The sequence below is a fragment of the Dermacentor albipictus genome, chromosome 1, assembly GCF_038994185.2.
Source record: "Dermacentor albipictus isolate Rhodes 1998 colony chromosome 1, USDA_Dalb.pri_finalv2, whole genome shotgun sequence".
Taxonomy (NCBI): domain Eukaryota; kingdom Metazoa; phylum Arthropoda; class Arachnida; order Ixodida; family Ixodidae; genus Dermacentor; species Dermacentor albipictus.
Window position 1 is genome coordinate 476,142,414 of NC_091821.1, and position 18,061 is coordinate 476,160,474.

General features: G+C 49.0%; 1 protein-coding gene across 1 annotated transcript in view; it reads right to left on the reverse strand.

The window, feature by feature from the left end:
* Nucleotides 1-3,463, reverse strand: part of LOC139054844 (uncharacterized) — a 94,615-nt gene extending 91,152 nt beyond the window's left edge. Inside the window, exon 1 of the mRNA XM_070532500.1 lies at nucleotides 3,314-3,463. Within this exon, the coding sequence (XP_070388601.1) occupies nucleotides 3,314-3,380 (67 nt within the window). The 5' untranslated portion in view covers nucleotides 3,381-3,463. The remainder of the gene's footprint in view (nucleotides 1-3,313) is intronic.
* Between the last annotated feature and the right edge of the window lie 14,598 nt (nucleotides 3,464-18,061).

Consider the following 18,061-nt stretch of genomic DNA (forward strand, 5'->3'; position numbering starts at 1 on the left):
GCTCCGATTTCTTCTGTTGAGTAACGTGCTCTCCCGTCTCTCTACTTCGGTCGACCTGACCGCCCGCTCTTTGCGATGCTAGAATAAACAAGTTGTTCTGTTAGCAGTCGCCTCATGCTTTGCTGGGACCTTCGGATGCTTCCAGTGTGCCCCAGGCCGCCAGGCCAACGCTACCCTTGGGGCTTGCGACCCATTTGCAACAACGGGCGCCAACGGTCCGGTTGCAACAACGGGTGTCAGCACTGAGGTTCCAACAGCTGGTGGCAGCGCTGAGATTCCAACAGCCGGTGCCATCGGTGCGGATCAAACACTATGTATGTGTCCGCGTCGCTTCAGCGCAATACTTTCATAGAATCATATTGCTTAAAGGGGCCCTGAACCACTTTTTAGAGCGCAGCTCTTAGGCGCCCGTTCCTGCGGCGAGCATTGGCGTAAGCGAGTGGACGATCATAGCGAAGGATGAGAGAGCGAACGCGGAGCGTAGCGGGCTATGAAAGACGCGACATGGAAAGCGGTGCAGGAGCGTGCGGCGTAGCTATGAAGCGGAAAACAAAGGAGGAGGACATGGCGTAAGCGGCATAAGGAAAGTGTAGTGCGGCGACGATAGCTACGAGATGGCGCCACAGTAGCTCGCGTCGTCTGAAGGTTCTAACGGTGGCGGCTGCTGCGAAACGCGCCCACGCGTCACACACGCGCTGCCTCTCGTGATCTCTATATTAGCGAGGCAGTCGTGCCATATACACTTCGCTCCGTTCGCAACGTGCCGCACGAAACAGATTGTCTTCACCAGCCAATATATCGCGAAATATTGCAACGCGACAACCGACAAGCGAGGCGGAAATGGATTAGCCTTGCTAAGAATAAAAAGAAGGCTTTTAAGTTGCATGTCGACCGAATGCGCATAGACTCTGAGACGTACACCTACGATGTCGCAACTGATGCAGTTGTCAAGGTCAATAGATAGCTCCGGCACAATACGCATGTGCGCAATCACCATAAACGGAATCAAACGCTTACTTCCTCATCCTTATCATTATCGTTTGCTAACATCCGTAGTATATTATGTCAAAGCGCGATCTTGTTTCTTCTTTCCCCGACGACTGCTATTCGGATGCTATTGCTTTTACCGAAACCTGGTTAAACCCTGGAATAATTGACAACGAAATTTTCCCCGGTAACACAGCTTACAACATATATAGGCGCGACCATGATAAGAAAAGAAGGGAGGGGGGTATCATGATAGGGATTAAAAAGGATATCACATCTTCTGTTGTTCAAATCCATACTAACCTCGAAATCATTTGGGTGGCCTGCTCTGTATCAACCGCGAAGGTACTGCTCGCTAAATGTTACCGTGCGCCGCATTCAGATATTTCCTTCCTAACTGCATTACATGACAGCATTAATGAGGTAATTGGTCGGTATCAGGCAGATATAATATATCTATCCGGAGATTTCAATCTTCCTTTAATCGACTGGGTTAATTTATCCTCATCGTGTCATATGTGCACAAGCTTCATTTCCTTAACATTCGATTTTTAACCTATTTCAAGTAGTTAATCAACCGACTCGTAATTCCAATCTTTTGGTTCTCATTTTAACAACAGCTCCAGAAACTGTCACACATATAATTTACCATAGATGGATTCAGTGATCACCAGTTACTCCAAGTGACCATCGATATTACGTGCGCGTCCACCGGTTTTACAAAGAAGCAAATTAGAGACTACAATAAAGGTAATTATATTACCAACTTAGAACTAGACAACTTTTTATGGATGTATTGGAGCCATCCTTTTACAGCAGAACTGTCAATGAAAATTGGGATCTGTTCAGGGATAAGTTGTCTGCATTCATTGAAAAGCACATTCCTCTTGTTACTCTAACTAACGATAATTCCAACCCATGGTTTACCAAAACTCTTCCTAACAAGAGAAACAAGAAAAAACGCCTATACGAAAACGCGAAGCCCGTACAAACAACATTGGCTTGTGATAAATACAAAAGCTATCTAAAAGAGTACTGCACAGCTTTAGCGCAGCGCTAGACTGGGCGCTCGCGCTCATATGCTCCTGTCTGACTGTGCTACGTGGTGCGGACTGGCTTTGTGCAGAACCAGCTGGATAGTAGATGGATAGTATAGCCACATCCAAATAGCGCGTTTTGAAGCGCTCATTACGAAGAGAAGTCTGCCAAGCCGTCTAACGAGGAGCGGCCAGGAGTGAGTGCGTGCTGGCAAGCGTGCGTGTGGTCTGACCTAAAGTTTCGCATGGTTCGAGGATAGTTGAATGCACCGAACTAGTCGAATTAGTGAGACCCGACAGCTACGACACCGATAAGTAGGCTGGCCAAAACGCGGGCGGCCAACCTGCAGACGATAGTCGGCTTCCTCCGGAAGTACGTATTTACTATCGAAATACGACAACACATTTTCGCTTACTTCAGCCTGTTTACGAAACTGCGTCAATAAATATACACAATAGCAGTAGGAAGAAGCACACTGATCCAAACACCCTGCTTCATTGGTGTGAGCTATTGGTCAACAGCAGCCGCGTATGCGAATCTGCTACATTACGAAATAAACCGTCCAGAAAAGTGTGAGGAGCAGGGTTCTGTTCAAAAGACGGCGTTTCAGAGTAAGGTGACTTCGCGCCCCGGGCTTGCGAGATGCCGCTTACGAGATCCACCACGCACGACTGCAACATTTGGCTGAGCAGCAGCGCATGCTATCGGCGGACTACGTTTTTTCACCAAACCCGAATGGTGGTTCAGTGCCACTTTAATGTTAGGAGTTAAATGAAAAGGCTAGTGAACTGCAGTTGAAAGTCAATAAAAAAAAGGAGAGTATGAAAGAATGTTCAAACAAGTTCTTCATTGGTGCATTAAAGTACGATGTGGTTTGTTGTTAGGCTGCACTACCTTTAGGGTCGGCACACATTTTTAGACTGCCTATCTCCGCGACTGGCCCATAGTGTCCGTCGAGTAAAGTTACACTGCCGGTTCCGGTTTTATAGGTGCCCGCTCTTATGTTTTTTTTTTCGGTCTTTCTCGCGGTAATTACGCATTACTAGTCATCCGTACTTAGCTTCACGCTAATTTAGTGCGTCGTTTTCGTTCAGAGCTTTATTTTGACGGCTTTTTCGATGTCCTGCGTGTACTAGAAGGCCTTAAATCATCCAATTTGACGAAGCAAGATGGGTCAGGTACCCTGATCCCGCGAAGGCCAAGTCGACCTGAAATCTCCAGAGAAGGCTCTGTCTTCGAAACTCACTCAAGCTCCCTTATTCGTGAGAAAACAGTCGTTGGAACTTACCTCGAGAGATGGCGGAACACGTCAAAAGGAGGGCCGATATGAAGCATTGTCCCGTGAATTTCGTCATCTGCAGGCGTTGACTGCACGACACGATGTGCGCGATGGAGTCGCTCGGTTTCTTTTCGAGCGCGTCAGGCTTTTACATAGTTGATAAGACGCGTGCCTATCCACTTACTCGCTCGGTAGAGATACGACGGCCATACAACGAAAGAATAGCAGCAGCAGAAATCTCGTAGTTTCACAAGAGTGGCAAGGCCGCCGATAAAGGGTCAAGTGTTCAACAACCAGCTTCGCGGGACGAAGAGAGTCTGATGCTTTGTAGCATCTATAGCGGATTACTAGACAACGAGGAAGGTGGCGACGGCCACTGCCGATCCTTGCGTGCACTCGAGATCGCTGGTGGGCAAAGCAAGAACAACTAAACAAAACAAAACAACAAAAAACAGATTCAGCAGTCGGAACTCGCCTGATCTAACTTGAGTTAGACACACACATGCGTGCGGATGTTTTGAGAAACAGGGGCCTCCTGAACGACAAACGATGTTTGGCTGTAACGATGACGTCAACCGTTTCGCTTGAATCACGTGCAGTTTAATCCTACCACAGCACTTAACTCAGTTGCAGATGAACCACTGCGTATGTAGTTCCAAAGGGTTGTACGTGTCAGTAAAAATTTCGCGTATCGTGATCTTGCGGTTTTCGCATTCGATCTCAACCCTGGAACGCATAATCACTATCAATTTCACTAAATCTCATCATCATCCGCCCTATTGGTATAAGGAACGAATTAACTTTCCTAGTGGCGCAGTGGTACCTTAGATATGGAGGCCCCAAAGACCTATAGACAGCAAATAAGTTTAGAGTGATATAGCGTATTTTTTCATGACACCAACGGTATTCATCATCATCATAATCACCCTATATTATGTCCACTGCAGGACGAAGACCTATCCCAGTGGTCTCCAATTATACCCCTGTCTTGTGCTAGCTCATTTCAACTCTTTATATGTAATTTTCTACTTGCCTTGTGCAGAAACAAGGTAGCTGTGGAATATCTGTACACACTTCCCAACATATTCGCGTGTGCCTCTTGTGCTCCTTGATTACGCATTGCCTCCATGATTGATGGTATATCTGCTGAATCAGATGTATTTCCATAATCTATGAAAGCCACAATCACAGGTTGATTGTAGTTCGTAGATTTCTTAATTACCTGATTGATGACATCGACGTAATCCATTGTAGAACATCTCTTCCTGAAACCAGCCTGTTCTCTTCGTTGGTTGAATTCAAGCATTAAACTCATTCTATTGGAAATTGGTGAATATTTTATGCAATACTCAAAGCAAGCTAAGGGGCCTTTAATTTTTCAGTTCTTTGACGTCTCCCTTTTTAGGAATTAGTATAATATTGGCATTCTTCCAGCTCTCAGGTGCACTTGAAGTCGTGAGGCTTTGCGTATGAAGGGCCGCAAGCTTTTCAAGCATATTTCCTGCATCCTTGATTAAATCGACAATTGTCCCATATTCGCCTGCCAATTTTCCTAGGGACATGTGTTGCAAGGCATATTCGTCTGCCAATTTTCCTAGGGACATGTCTTGCAAGGCCCTCCTAACTTCATCGTTATAGAAGGAGCCTTTGTACCCTGTTCACGACTACTTCCAATCAAGCTTGCGTGGCTGCTCTCGGTACTGTACAAGTCAGAACAGACTTCTTCTGCTGCTTTTATTATATCATCAAAATTGCTGACGACATCACGTTTCATCGTGAAATTTTGCGAAATTTTGCGTTTGTGAACAAACGGGGACAAAGAAAAATACACAATGACGAGCGCTTTCTAACAACTGGTTTTGTCTTTTCGGAAACATCAGACTTTTATACAGTAGAGATCTGCGCAAAAAATCTCAGGATTCCATCAAGGGCGCACACAGTGATCACATGAATGGTCTGAAATCTACAGATACGAGGAAGGCAGCAACATCTCTTTATCTAACGCAGCAATGGAAGGCTGACTCACACAACCTTCTTTTTACTGTGAAATGTAATATGGTTCCAGGATTTGCCTCGTTATTTTATTACATTGCTTGAACTGTGCTGCAAAAGCAAAATCTTTCTCTATTCAAATTGAAAGCAATCCTAGACCTCACAAATCTATGGCCATTGCCTTTTACTTTACCTAACATTTTTACATACTGAACTATGCTGGGGTCGGCAGAGAGTACGAAATATATTTCATTTCTTGTTTCTTCGTTATGGCTTTTCCAGGTTCACTTCCTGTTCACTGTGCTTCCTGAAGAAGGTATTCATCACTTGGAGTCTATTCCTTTCCGCGAATTCTACCATCATCTATCCTCTGCTTTTCTAGAGCCGATGCCGTAGTTACCAATTACTTGTTCCGCCAACCTGATTTTTCCAATGTTTTGCACTGGAGTAGCCCATGACTACAGCATACTGAGCTTGAACCTTTGTCATTGCTCATTCAACATCTTCATAAAACTGTTCTATCTCTTCATCATCATGACTGGAGGTTGCAGCGTAGGCCTTTACTGCCTTTAATCTATCTCTCCTATTTAGCTGTATTACTACGACTGCTACCCTCTAAATAACACTGTGGAATTGATCAATATTGTCCGCTATGTCTTTATGGGTTAAGAATCCTACACCGTGCTGCTTATTATCTGCGAGTCGTCTGTAGCACAGGACGTGGCCATTAAACAGCCCTGTGTGAGCCTCACCAATTCTTCTAACCTAGGTAAGGCCAATCATATGCCACGCAATACCTGACAATTCTTAAAGGAGTTCTCCAAACCACTCCTCACTTTAGAAGGTTCGCGTGTTCAACGTTGCCAAGTTCAGTTTTCAATGGCGGTCTGTCCGGGTGGAGAGGTTCTTAGCACCCTCTGCTGCGTTGAAGGTGCGACCGCCGCCTTGGACAGATGCTCCGCAGCCGCTGGGGGCTGAAGACCACGGATTAGTTGTTAGGGCAATGTAATAACGTAACGGTAATGTGGTGCCTCTCAAATGTTCAGCGTGTGTATGTCCGGCGCCGGAGCATCAGCTCTTACCTCCGTCTCAGTAGTGGCCATGCGTAGGGCGCGGGACGCCCGCTCTCGTACAGAAAATGTCTTGAGTTGCTCCGCAGATGCTCTTCTGTAGGCATCTTATCTGATCGTGCGCACAGCACGCCCGGCCGCACGTTTTCGTCCCACGCTCAAAGTAATCCACAGTGGGTAGTGGTCGCTGCCCCCGGCGTCCGGATCGCATCGCCAGTGTTTCACGCAGGCTGGTGCGGAGTCTTGTTACGCTGTCCACTATGCAGCGCGGCGCGGGTGGTGTAGTCGGGGTCATTCGCCAGCACAACGTCAGCTGTCTCCGTGGCATCTACGAGTGCCGTTCCACGGTGCGCGTGATAATCGTGATAGCTTCCCTGCGGATGCTTGGCGTTGAAATCGCCGCCTATCTGGAAGTCGTCGTTTGCGTAACATATGTGCAAAGCGCGAATCCATGTGAACGAAGAGCGTATGCGGGAGCTAAATTCCGGGTGCATACATGTATGCCGATACCAGCACTGCACTGCGTTTGCGATCTTGCAACGGACATCTTCCACTTCCTGCATGGCAGTCGAATACATAGACGTGTCAATGTGCGTTTGTGCAATGTCTGTGCGGACAAAGACAGCCGCTTGTCCCCGTGTCACAAATTCGTCGGTTGCAGCGGCGATACCATTGCGCTGCGGGTTTCGGTGTCGTTTCCTGTTTCGATGCTCTATTGACGGCTGGTAATAACCACTGGAATGTCGGAGTGTCTGTTATGTGACATTAACCTCTTGAAGTAGAAGCGCAACAGGGCGTCCGACACAGGCAAACAAGAGGTTCAGTTATGTTGCGCAGGTGCCCAGCCCCTGGCAGTTCCACTGTAGAATGAGCGGAGAGGGACGTAGCCGGGAGGCTACTGACGCAAAGCGAAGAGCTGACGGAACAAGCCATATTTTCACTGGAAGTGCTTCCACAGCGCTTGGAGGAGAGGATACAAAATGTGTTGTACCAGCAGAGAAAGGTCTATCTGCTGTTTGTTAGCAGAGTGTGTTTCTTGCGTTTTGGTGAGCTCCTGCTGATTACATGACTATTGCTGTCGCCTGGCACGAAGCCATTCGAGCAGAGCCACGTGTTTGTTTTTCCGTTTTCTTCTAGTTTCTGGCCGCAGTTCGGCGTTCTTTCGTACGAGTTCTGTGACCTCAGCTTCGACACTGTCTTTCAATGGATCGAGCAGCTACGATGGTGAAGTTGGCGTCGGTGTCGTATAAGGCGAAGCGTTCGCCGGCTTCTAAGCACTTGGTTGAGTTCGCTTGAGCTCTTGAGCTTGAGCAGGCCGCATTCTACACCGGGTGGCCTGGGCGGCCGTGCACCCCTGGCCGGGTCGCTCTATCTTGAAAGTCATGTGCGATGGTTACAGAGGGCTCGCTGCGCTGTGTTTTCGCAACTTAGTTCGCGTTGATGCGAGCGGCAGCACGAAGGTCAATACGTTCACTGATGCTGTCGTGTTTCGTCACTGCTGCGTTTTGACAGCGAGTATCCGTGGTCAAGTGAAATGTGTACATGTGTGCTTGGGTGCGCGTGACACTATGCTTGTTAATTTTGTTGGTATGCCCATGCTTATAAGTTTACGCGGCCGACAAAACTACTATCCTTACTTCGTATAGCTGTCCGCTAATTTGCTATCGCAATCGATCCTTCACCTTTCTGGCGAAACTGCGTCTTTTTTGTGACAAAATTAAGCGATATAAGCGATTACACACAATGCTTTTTGGTTCGTAAATTGAGACTCGGGTGATACGGCCGTGCTAAACGACTATGTTAGGGCAGTAGCGTCCTTCGAATGTCACCAGACATGTCCCACGCTTTCCCATTGGGCGAGCGTAAAGTATACGTCGGTGCTCAAAGGTCAGTGCTGCGCGGATTTCAGCCTTCGTTTCATTGCAGTCAACGTTGTATATCGCGCCTCGGCAGGTGTTTCGTCTAGGTACGTACCCGATAGACTTGTATCTGTCCGCGGTTCACGCCTAGGTGCGATAACTTGAGAAGTCCGTCTGCTTGCCTCTTGTCGTAAACGAGCAATCTTATGGTGTTAGATGCTGGTTGCAACTCGTGCGTCAAAAGTTTGGAGTCGATGGCAGTGGATGTGGCCGTCACGAAGTTGCCTTATCATCCTTGCTTGGTACAGCCGTGAGCACCACGTTTACCCGCGGTTTCGGGAATAGCACGAAAGTTTCTGGCGGTGTTTCCTTCTCGGGCCGTGTTTGGTTGTACTTACTCTGTTGCACTTTCCACGCTCCTCCGCTGGCATACTCGTCGAACGCGTCCTAGGAGAACATTCCGGCGTCTCGGCTTGTCTCTGGCTTCTCAGCTGAGGATGTGTAAGAAAACATTTCTTGAGACGTGGGCAGTACAATTTGTATTTTTTGTTACATTGTTACAACGGATCATTGGCTTGACGATGTCGGTGCTGCTTGTGTTTGCATGTCGTCTTCGTCGCTGGAAGAGAGAAAGTGCGTGATTGTGACGAGGAAGAGGGGCTATTTACTGCAACCCTTTAGGGAGCACGTAGTCAGCACCTTGGGGAAGGGTAGGGGGACATAAAAAAGAAAGCAAAGAGAGAAGGTCGAGGCTATTGCAGAGCCCGGTACCATGAGGTATCGCTGTCAGCGCTAGCCAGGTGGCGCATTCACAATTTACACGACAGCCCCGTGTCCTCCAAGAACGTGCGAAGGTGCCTGACGACGGATCCGTGGTGCCGGCCGGGAAACAGCAGCGGGGATGCTGAGACCTCTGGTAGTTCCAGGCGTCGGAATGACACGTAGAGAGCCCTCCCTACGGCACAGAAACAACGTAGATGGTCGATTGTTCGTCGCTGAGGCGGACGCGTCTTCGTATAGACAGATTACGTGAGAGAGGCGTGCCGCGTTTGTCTGGATAGCGCGTTGGCCGTCGTTGATGGCCTTACAGAGCCATCTCTGTCACGACGCTGGCGGCCGCGTTCGTTCGGTCCCTGAGTGTTCATTCGTCTTTGGCGTTTGCGTCCATGTTGTTGTCCAGCGGCAGCGTGCTCACAGCATTATTTATGGATCCCAGCAGAGCATCCGGTGGTAGACGCTCCTGGAACGCCTTCGGGACACTGCGTAGCTGCTGCTTCGCTCCAGTCTTGGGTTGACTCCGTCAGAGCTGATTGTCCTGTGTGTTGTTGTTCATGGTCGACAGCGCAGCAAACGGCCTCCGACACGACCGATGCAAGACGCGAAATCGCTCGTACGTGTTTGTAACCCCGAAAGCGATCGCTCTAGGATGCCTGCTCGCAGAACCTATGGAAGGGCGAGATTTATGAGCTGGCGATCTGTCATCAATTAACAAGACAAGAAAAACCAGGATATAGGGTTCGTCTTTTACGCATAAAATTTCGGGCCAACCTACTTGGGCTTCGAATTTAGAAAGTTAGTTTCGGCTGATGATACTTCTCTTCTGCCCCTGTGCTGAAGGAGCTGGAGATGCGGCTGGCGTATGAAAATGCACGCCGCCAATGACCAGCGAAGCGTTTCACATTAAAAACACTATTGGGCGCGACCATGAGAATAATAAGCTAACGTACGTGTGGTCATTACTCAACCAGTGCATTCTTTTAACGTGAGAGCCCTAGTTAGAGCACACGCGTTCTGCGCTGCCACCCAAAGATGCTACGAAGAGACGGAGCGAACACTGCAGCTAGCTGCAACGCCTTCGCTAACTGCAGAAAAAGCAGATATCGCCGCATATACGCAAGAGGTGTGAAAAGGGTTACCCCTATAGAGAAGGATGAACCGAAAAGGCTCCCCGATGTGTGGGAATGAGCGTCCACAGCTTGTGCGTAACACGATTTACGCACACACACACAGACACACCCCCAACGCACACGCACACAGAACACAAAGCTTCAAATGATTCGCCGCCGCCCTTATCGCACCGTCTCACATAGCGGAACGGTGCGTTATAACCTTAGAAAGATAACGCTAGAAGTAAGAAAATCCGAAGGTGACCGTAGCCATGCAGTTGGCTGAGTGAGGTAAAAGTCCTCATGCGCCCGCACTGCAATCCGTCAAAGATGGCGGTGAGCACTCATGGCCTCTTTTTTTGTGGTCTGCTAGCCAGTGAACATCCAGAAAGCAGCAAGGCCAAAATCCTCCTGGCTGGTTCTGGCAGCCCGCGGGTAACCAGAACCGTCCCGCACAACGACATGCTCGTAAGAACAGACTGGAGTTCTCTCCGGTAAAGTCGGAACTACCTAATACCATAGACAAATATAAAATTCTAATCGACGGCGCGCAGGTACACCGAGTTACTCACTTTGTACATCCCAGAAAAGGCCCAGAATTCAGTAACCCTAAGCACGCTATGGACTAGAGTCCAACAACTCAGTAATATGCTCATAATGACGAATCAGAACCAGGCAGCAAAACAAAAAGAGGCATGCTGGCCATAGTCCAAGCCTTCTTTATTGGAAGGCTGGCATACGCGCGCCCCTATCTCTGCCTGCGAAAACCTGACTTGAAAATACTTAACACCGTGATCAGGACCCTCTACAAAACGACAGTGGGAATCCCTAAAGCACAGTGTACTAGATTCTAGTACACTGTACCCTAAAGGCACCAGTAGCCGGTGTCTCCTCGACATAGGAGTGCATAACACTGTAGAAGAAATCAATAAAGCACGTAAGGCTGCGGAACTCTGGCGCCTCTCACGTTCTGCTCAAGGGCAGAGAGTTCCAGAAGCCATGAGTCCCGTTGTCGGCATAACGGATACAATTCGTATACCCAGCAGCATCAGGAATAAAAATATCATCCCCCCCCTTCTCCAAAACAGGGGAGAAAACAATGCAGGCAAGAGGAAGGCTCGGGTCGAGGCACTCGGCCGCCGCCTTTGCAACAAACGAGCTATACACGTGGACGCTGCACAGGAGAGCTTTCACACATTCACAATTGCGGCAGTCGACAACGAAGGCCAGGCTGTGACCTCACGTAAAATAAAAGCAGGCTCCATTCACGAAGCCGAGGAAGCCACGATTGCGCTTGGCATAGCAGGTATAGCTTCGTAGAGCTTCACAATATCGGACCGCTATTAGAAGTTACGTGCAAGGATCCGTAGGCCCACGAGACTTAGAAATAGTCGACCAACCTGTTGGCAAAGTTACGCTTATCTTGATGCCGGCCCCCTCTGGGAATGGCAAGAACGAAATGGCCCAGTGTGCTGCCCGAGAATTAATTAACCGGGAGGTGGAAGCACGTCGGGCACCGTTACAAGGTGGAACGACACCCAGCCACAGCTACCAAGAAATCGTCACCGCCAACAGGGAGTACCGGCGGATATATGCACCACCGGATTCCTCCCTTAGTAAAACGCAGGCCATGAATCTCCGCAAGGTGCAAACAGAAATTGTTAGGTCCCCCAAATTTATATTTTATACATCCGAAGGCGACTATAATTCAAAATATAAGTATTGCGACACAGATCCAGCCGATCAGCATCATTTTCTATGGGGTTGCAGAAATAATTATCCCCCAAGAAGTCTCCTATGGCAGGCTCCCTCACAGGAGGCGTGAGACTCCACACGAAAATCCACTAACCATCAAACTCAAGCCGGGCTGGCGGACTGGGTGGCCAAGGTCATGACCAGCTGGACACCACCCTAGCCCCTTCCGCCTAATCTCGGCTCCCGCCTCCCCCTTTTCTCGTCTTCAGTAAAGTGTATTTCTTTCTTCCTCCAGAGAGCAGCCAAGCAAAAATCGTCTTGGCTGGTTTTGGCAGCCGCCAGGTAGCCAGAACTGTTCAGCTCGAATAAAACGAACGCGCGGCGAAAGTGCGTCGCGCGGTGGGGAAAAACGAAGGCGCTCTTGCTGGCTCCGGCAGGTACGGAGGAAGAAAAAAGTTGAGAGCATTGCGTCACGCACCCAGCCTTGGCAAGCGAACGCTCCGTGAAGCTAGCCCCTTGGTCACGTGTTGGGGGCCCAGCATGCGACCTCTCGCGTCGAGATGACGGATCACGAATCGAGATTTGCTGGAACGTTTGGTTCCCAGTAGCTTTGCCAGTAGCTTTTACTAGGTGCACGCTTGTTCGGCTGCCCTGCTGTGGCTCTGACTGCAGAACGGGAGCACTAAAACCATCCGCGCACTCTAACGTCCGATCACTTGTTGGGCCGACAGGTTTGGATTCAATCTCTTTGCGCGATGCTCTCTCCCATGCTCTCTCCTACCATTCTTCCTTCCTCCATGTGTGGCAGCCCGCGGCCGGGTAATCAGAAGTGGAAAATCGAAGAGTCCCAGTGTCTACACCCTCTACGGAGCGGTGGGCGAGGAGGACATCGAGACACCCTAGCACAGGTAGCACCATCGCGCGACATTTAGTGAGGCGTCGCGCCAGACGCCATGTCACTATGCGTCACGCCAAAGTAGCCGGAGAGCTGTCAGTCGAGAACTATCTAGAATTCGACCTTTGGTGCAATACGTGGCGTCACTCCTTTATACCGAGCAGCGCTTTGTTCGCCACTACTCCGTACGATGCCGACGCACATCAAATGGCTCGTTACGTGAACATTAGTCACGGCATATGTGCTTCCTCGTTCGTTGCACGTGGCTTTGCAAAATTTAAACGAACGATTTATGTGCATGCATACCGGCACGAACGCCATTTCACGACTGGATGAGAGAGAAGAAAGGCAGAAGCGCTCTTTTCTGCAGCTCTTTAGGGTTAGGGAGCATGTCTCAGCTTATTGGGGGACGGGATTGGAACGTAAAGAGGCAAGAAGTGAAAGAAATATCATCATCCCCCTCCCAGAGCACATAGCTAACAGCGGCATGCAGGCGACGCATTTAGAGGCATGGGGACAGAAGTCGTGACGGTGACACCGCAGGAAGGCTCGAGCGTCGAAACGATGCGAACCGAGCAGACCTCTCGGAATAGACAGGGATGAGCGGATGCTCAATTATCTCTGCCGCGCAGCACGCAATACAGTCGAAGCGCAAGAAGTCTCAACGCGTTTCCGCCATGTTCCCCGCACACGCACGCGCAAGTGAAGCTGCAAGAAAGAGAACACATGAAGGAGCGCAGAAAAGAGTATGTGGCAAAGCGCAGAGAAGCCCCAGGAGGGGAAAGAGCGAATAATACATATTGCTCTTCCACTACTTTCTTCCAGATTGAGAGGGCATGGTGCGCGATTTTCTCTTTGTCTTGGCATCTTCATTGGCGAGTGTGGAGAATTCACGTGACACTTCTCCGACCAATTAGGAAAGCACACGCACCGCAACCGTTGCGCCTTCAATTTTCCGTTGTGGTCGCACTTAGCTCGAGAGCGTTCCTTGGCGTTAGCGTCCGTTGTGTGACCATTTAATGTTAAACGGTGAGGTGGGCAGCCTTGATTGCCTGAGGCATCGTTTTTTTGCATCGCTGCCGTCTCTGCTGCACCGGGGCCCGTTCACCAAAGTGCGTCACTTCTGTGTTGTATTTACCGCCAACGTGTACAGCTGCAGCTAGTGGAAAGTGTTCCAAGGATCGCAGTCGCACTAAAGGATTTCTCAACTTCCCGATATTCAAGGTCGGTACGAATTGCATATTGTGGTGGGCTTTTGGGCGCACACTAGTTACGAATGAACGATCGAAACGCTGCAGTTTGTTTTTCATTGACCATGCTGCAGTTTGTTTTTCATTGACCATGTAGCGCCTTGGGTAGATGAACGCGTTAGCTGTAATGACGTTGCTCTTCTCGCCGGCATCTATACATCTTTTGCGGAACTCATTTCGCTCGTCGTCGACCGAACTTGACGCATTAGTGTTGGGGAAACGTTGGTAGTTTGAAATCGTTTGTCGCTAATCAATGCCAAAATACTGCGTTGTTTGCGGAGTCCCCTTTCTTGCAATAGAGCGCGGACCTTGCGATCTCGCCGTAGGCTCGCAGTGCTTCGTTCTGTCACCCGCTTTGTAGTGCGTCTCGCCGCCACATGATATCGCCACCACATCGTCCATGATATCGCCGCCACATGATAACCAGCGCTGTACGGATGAGGAAGGCGTCAGAACATTATTCATGTGCCTGTACTATCGGCGTCAAATGAAACGAAGAGCGGAGCGCGCGGCCGAAGCATGGCGCACTTATGATCGCGATCAAGCCCGATCCAGATCGAATTTCTCGGGCCCGATTGGCTCCTTTGCGCAAGCTGCGGGAGGGAGCCAATCGCGGTCGAAAATTTCGACCTTCATTTTTTTTTATCGAGTTTCGACGATTTTTATGGGGCTTGATCGCTAAGAAAGTGGTCGAGTGACACCTGTGTAATGCGCGCCGTCCAAACATTCCATTGACAGGCGCGCACAACTGGTTCGACCGGGTCTGACCGCACTGAACGATGCTCATCCGATACTGCGATATTTTCGTTTCTCTTCTGGCTCTTTTTTTATTTGAAGGCGAGGAAAGATGTCGGCGCAGTAACGATGATTATACAAACTGTACCGCGCGCATCGCCGTTCGCGTTTCATTTGACGCCGATAGCACGTACGCTTTCGCCGCACTGTGCGATAACTAATACTCGTCATATGATGTGATATTCCAGCTCCTGTTTGAATTTTTTTTTCTCGCTTTCAAATAAGAAAATCAGAGCAGAAAATATTGCAGCAAAGGGGGAACATCACTGGGCATCTGCAATTATCAATCCCGAAGTGCTTGGGATTGCTGCGTCGCTTTCGATATTGCTCGGGCAGGATCGGGCAGCTTCGGAAGCTCCGCCCACCAGTCCGAGAGCTGCCAGAATCGCGTTGGTCTTTGGCTGATTGTAAGTCGCGGACCATCCGCGGACTTTACCCTAATTTTTGTTGCGATATCAACTGCCTCCCGGACTCCTGCACTGTGAAGGAACTTTTAATTAATGCGACTAACATTCTTTGCCTGCTTTTGATCTATCTATCTATCTATCTATCTATCTATCTATCTATCTATCTATCTATCTATCTATCTATCTATCTATCTATCTATCTATCTATCTATCACTAACCTCTTACGCTGTCGTGGTCGTTTCTTTAACTGGATGTATATCAGCTTACGCATGACATGACAGACATCATCGTTATCGAAGCGCAAGAGAGGAGCATGACCTACATGCCGCGTTTCGCCCTTGTCAATGCAGTATTCAATGCTAATCGCTTTAACTTCGCGAGTCATCGTGAAAGCTCTATTACGTCAATTCATTCCTCTTCGAAATGAAAGCGTCGCGCGAAACACTTGCAGCTACGGTACGTGGAGCTACAGAATACGTTGAGTGGCCTTTCAACTAACATGGAAACGCTCCCTCTCTCAGTGCTCGGGGGCTGTTCCAGTATGTGCGAACTGGGATAGTAAACCCTCGTTCCAGCGTAGTCGTTTTATTGGAATTATCGCTTTAATCGAAGTTTCGCCCCGTCTTGACTCAAATGCGTACATATTGCACAGGAATACTCGAAGCCTGCGGGCAGCGGGCTCCGCTTAGCGCGAAGAGGGAACCAGCAGAAGTTCGGAATCTTGAGACGCCCGAGCAGGGGGCGGCCTGGACCTTCGAGCGCTCCCGCCACTCGGACCCTTTGCCGCTTCTTTCCTCAAACGCAACACGGAGAACCGGTGACGGCGCTAGAGATAGATTTACGGCTTTGGCTAAACATGGGCTTGGGGTTCTGACATGCGTGGAATCCCACAATCTCAAAGGCTGCGTAAGCCGTGGCCTTTGGTATCGTCAGACTGCGCCCCCGATCTCGAAGTTCATGGGGAAAGCACATAGAAGCGCGCTAGACTCGCGCGGTGCTTTTATCGTCGCCATGCGCGCATGTCACAGCTCGCGTCCGCGCGCCTAGCGCCTGCCGCGCCTCGCGAGTATATTCTAAAAACAGTTTGCAACCTTTAGGATGTATATTTGTCCCACAACAATAATCGTCATCTGCCTTGCTTGCGTTTCCTTTCTTGAAAACTCGGCGCTCGCTACTTTCCTGTCGAGAATGCTGCGTCACACTGATAACGCGCATGCCGTTCGTGACCGGGAAGTACCGGGCTCACAGCGTTAAAGAAAGGAAACGCGGGCAAGAGAGATGACGATTATTGTTGTGGGACAAATATACACCCCAAAGGGTGCAACCGTTTTTAGAGTGATAATGGCGGTTTGCATCCACAAAGACGGGCTATGGTGGCTCTAGCCACCATAGACGGGCTACAGCCATAGAGTTTCTCACTATAACACCTAGAGGGTAATCTGGCGCCACCGTCTATGGGAGTTTCTTAAGCGGGCACCGTGCCGTCATGGGAATGACGGTATATGTGTCTGCGAGGCTCGTGTTGGCTGGTGTTGTAAGAGGCTTCGTCTAAAACGTGGATATGGCTACGCAAATAACGCGTTCTCAAAGTAAAATCTTCATAAAATGATTCCATTCACGCATATTACATCTTTACTCACCCACAATGCATGACCGAGCAAAGAAAAGCAAGAACAGACAACCAACTGTTTCAAAGCGAGCGCGAACCTTGTCGTCTGTCCTCCAACTTTAGCGGCCCGCTGATACTTTTTACGTAACATGTAGTCGTACACACAATAACAAGTTCTCATAGTTAAACAAAACATGTTCTTGCGTAATAATAAAACTAAAACAGCCTTTCACGTGCTGTTTTAGTAGAAAATGAATCATTGTGACAGACGGAACGGTACTTGCCAAGCGCGTCTTCAAGGTGTCCTGTCTCTACGAGAACGATGCCAATCCGAAGTCACAATATACCGGCATTCCCATAGAGTTTCTTACTACATTACCTAGAGGGAAATCTGGCGCTGCTGCGCTGTGGTATGCATGGGAATGCCGGTATATTGTGGATTCGGATTGACATCGTTCTCGTAGAGACAGGACACCTTGAAGACGCGCTTTGCAAGTACCGTTCCGTCTGTCACAATGATTCATTTTCTACTAGAGCAGCACGGGAAAAGCTGCTGTAGCTTTATTATTACGCGAAAACATGTTTTGTTCAACTATGAGAACTTGTTATAGTGTGTACGACTACATGTTAAGTAAAAAGTATCAGCGGGCCGCTAAAGTTGGAGGACAGACGACAAGGTTTGCGCTCACTTTAAAACAGTTGGTCGTCTGTTCTTACTTTTCTTCCCTTGGTCATGCATCGTGGGTGAGTAAAGATGTATTATGCGTGAATGGAAACATTTTATGAAGTTTTTACTTTGAGAACGCGTTATTTGCGTAGCCATATCCACGTTTTAGACGAAGCCTCTTACAACACCAGCCAACACGAGCCTCGCAGACACATATACCGTCATTCCCATGACGGCACGGTGCCCCCTTAAGAAACTCCCATAGACGGTGGCGCCAGATTACCCTCTAGGTGTTATAGTGAGAAACTCTATGGGCATTCCCGGCATTCCCATGCATACCACAGCGCAGCAGCGCCAGATTTCCCTCTAGGTAATGTAGTGAGAAACTCTATGGCTACAGCGCGCGCTCACTGGGCTCACTCACAGACGCCTTGGTAGGCACCGCTTCGTACTTTGTTATCGACAGTGTTTCAAAATGCTTCAATTTATATAAACGTAATTGTAATATTTTTATAGCTGATAGGGCAGCGTAAAAAGGAAAGAAGTACCACTTTCTTGCATTATATAAATCTGCGTCACCGAGAGTTAACGTTTCGCGCCGTAGCTGCGTAGCTAGGCGCGCCGACGCGAG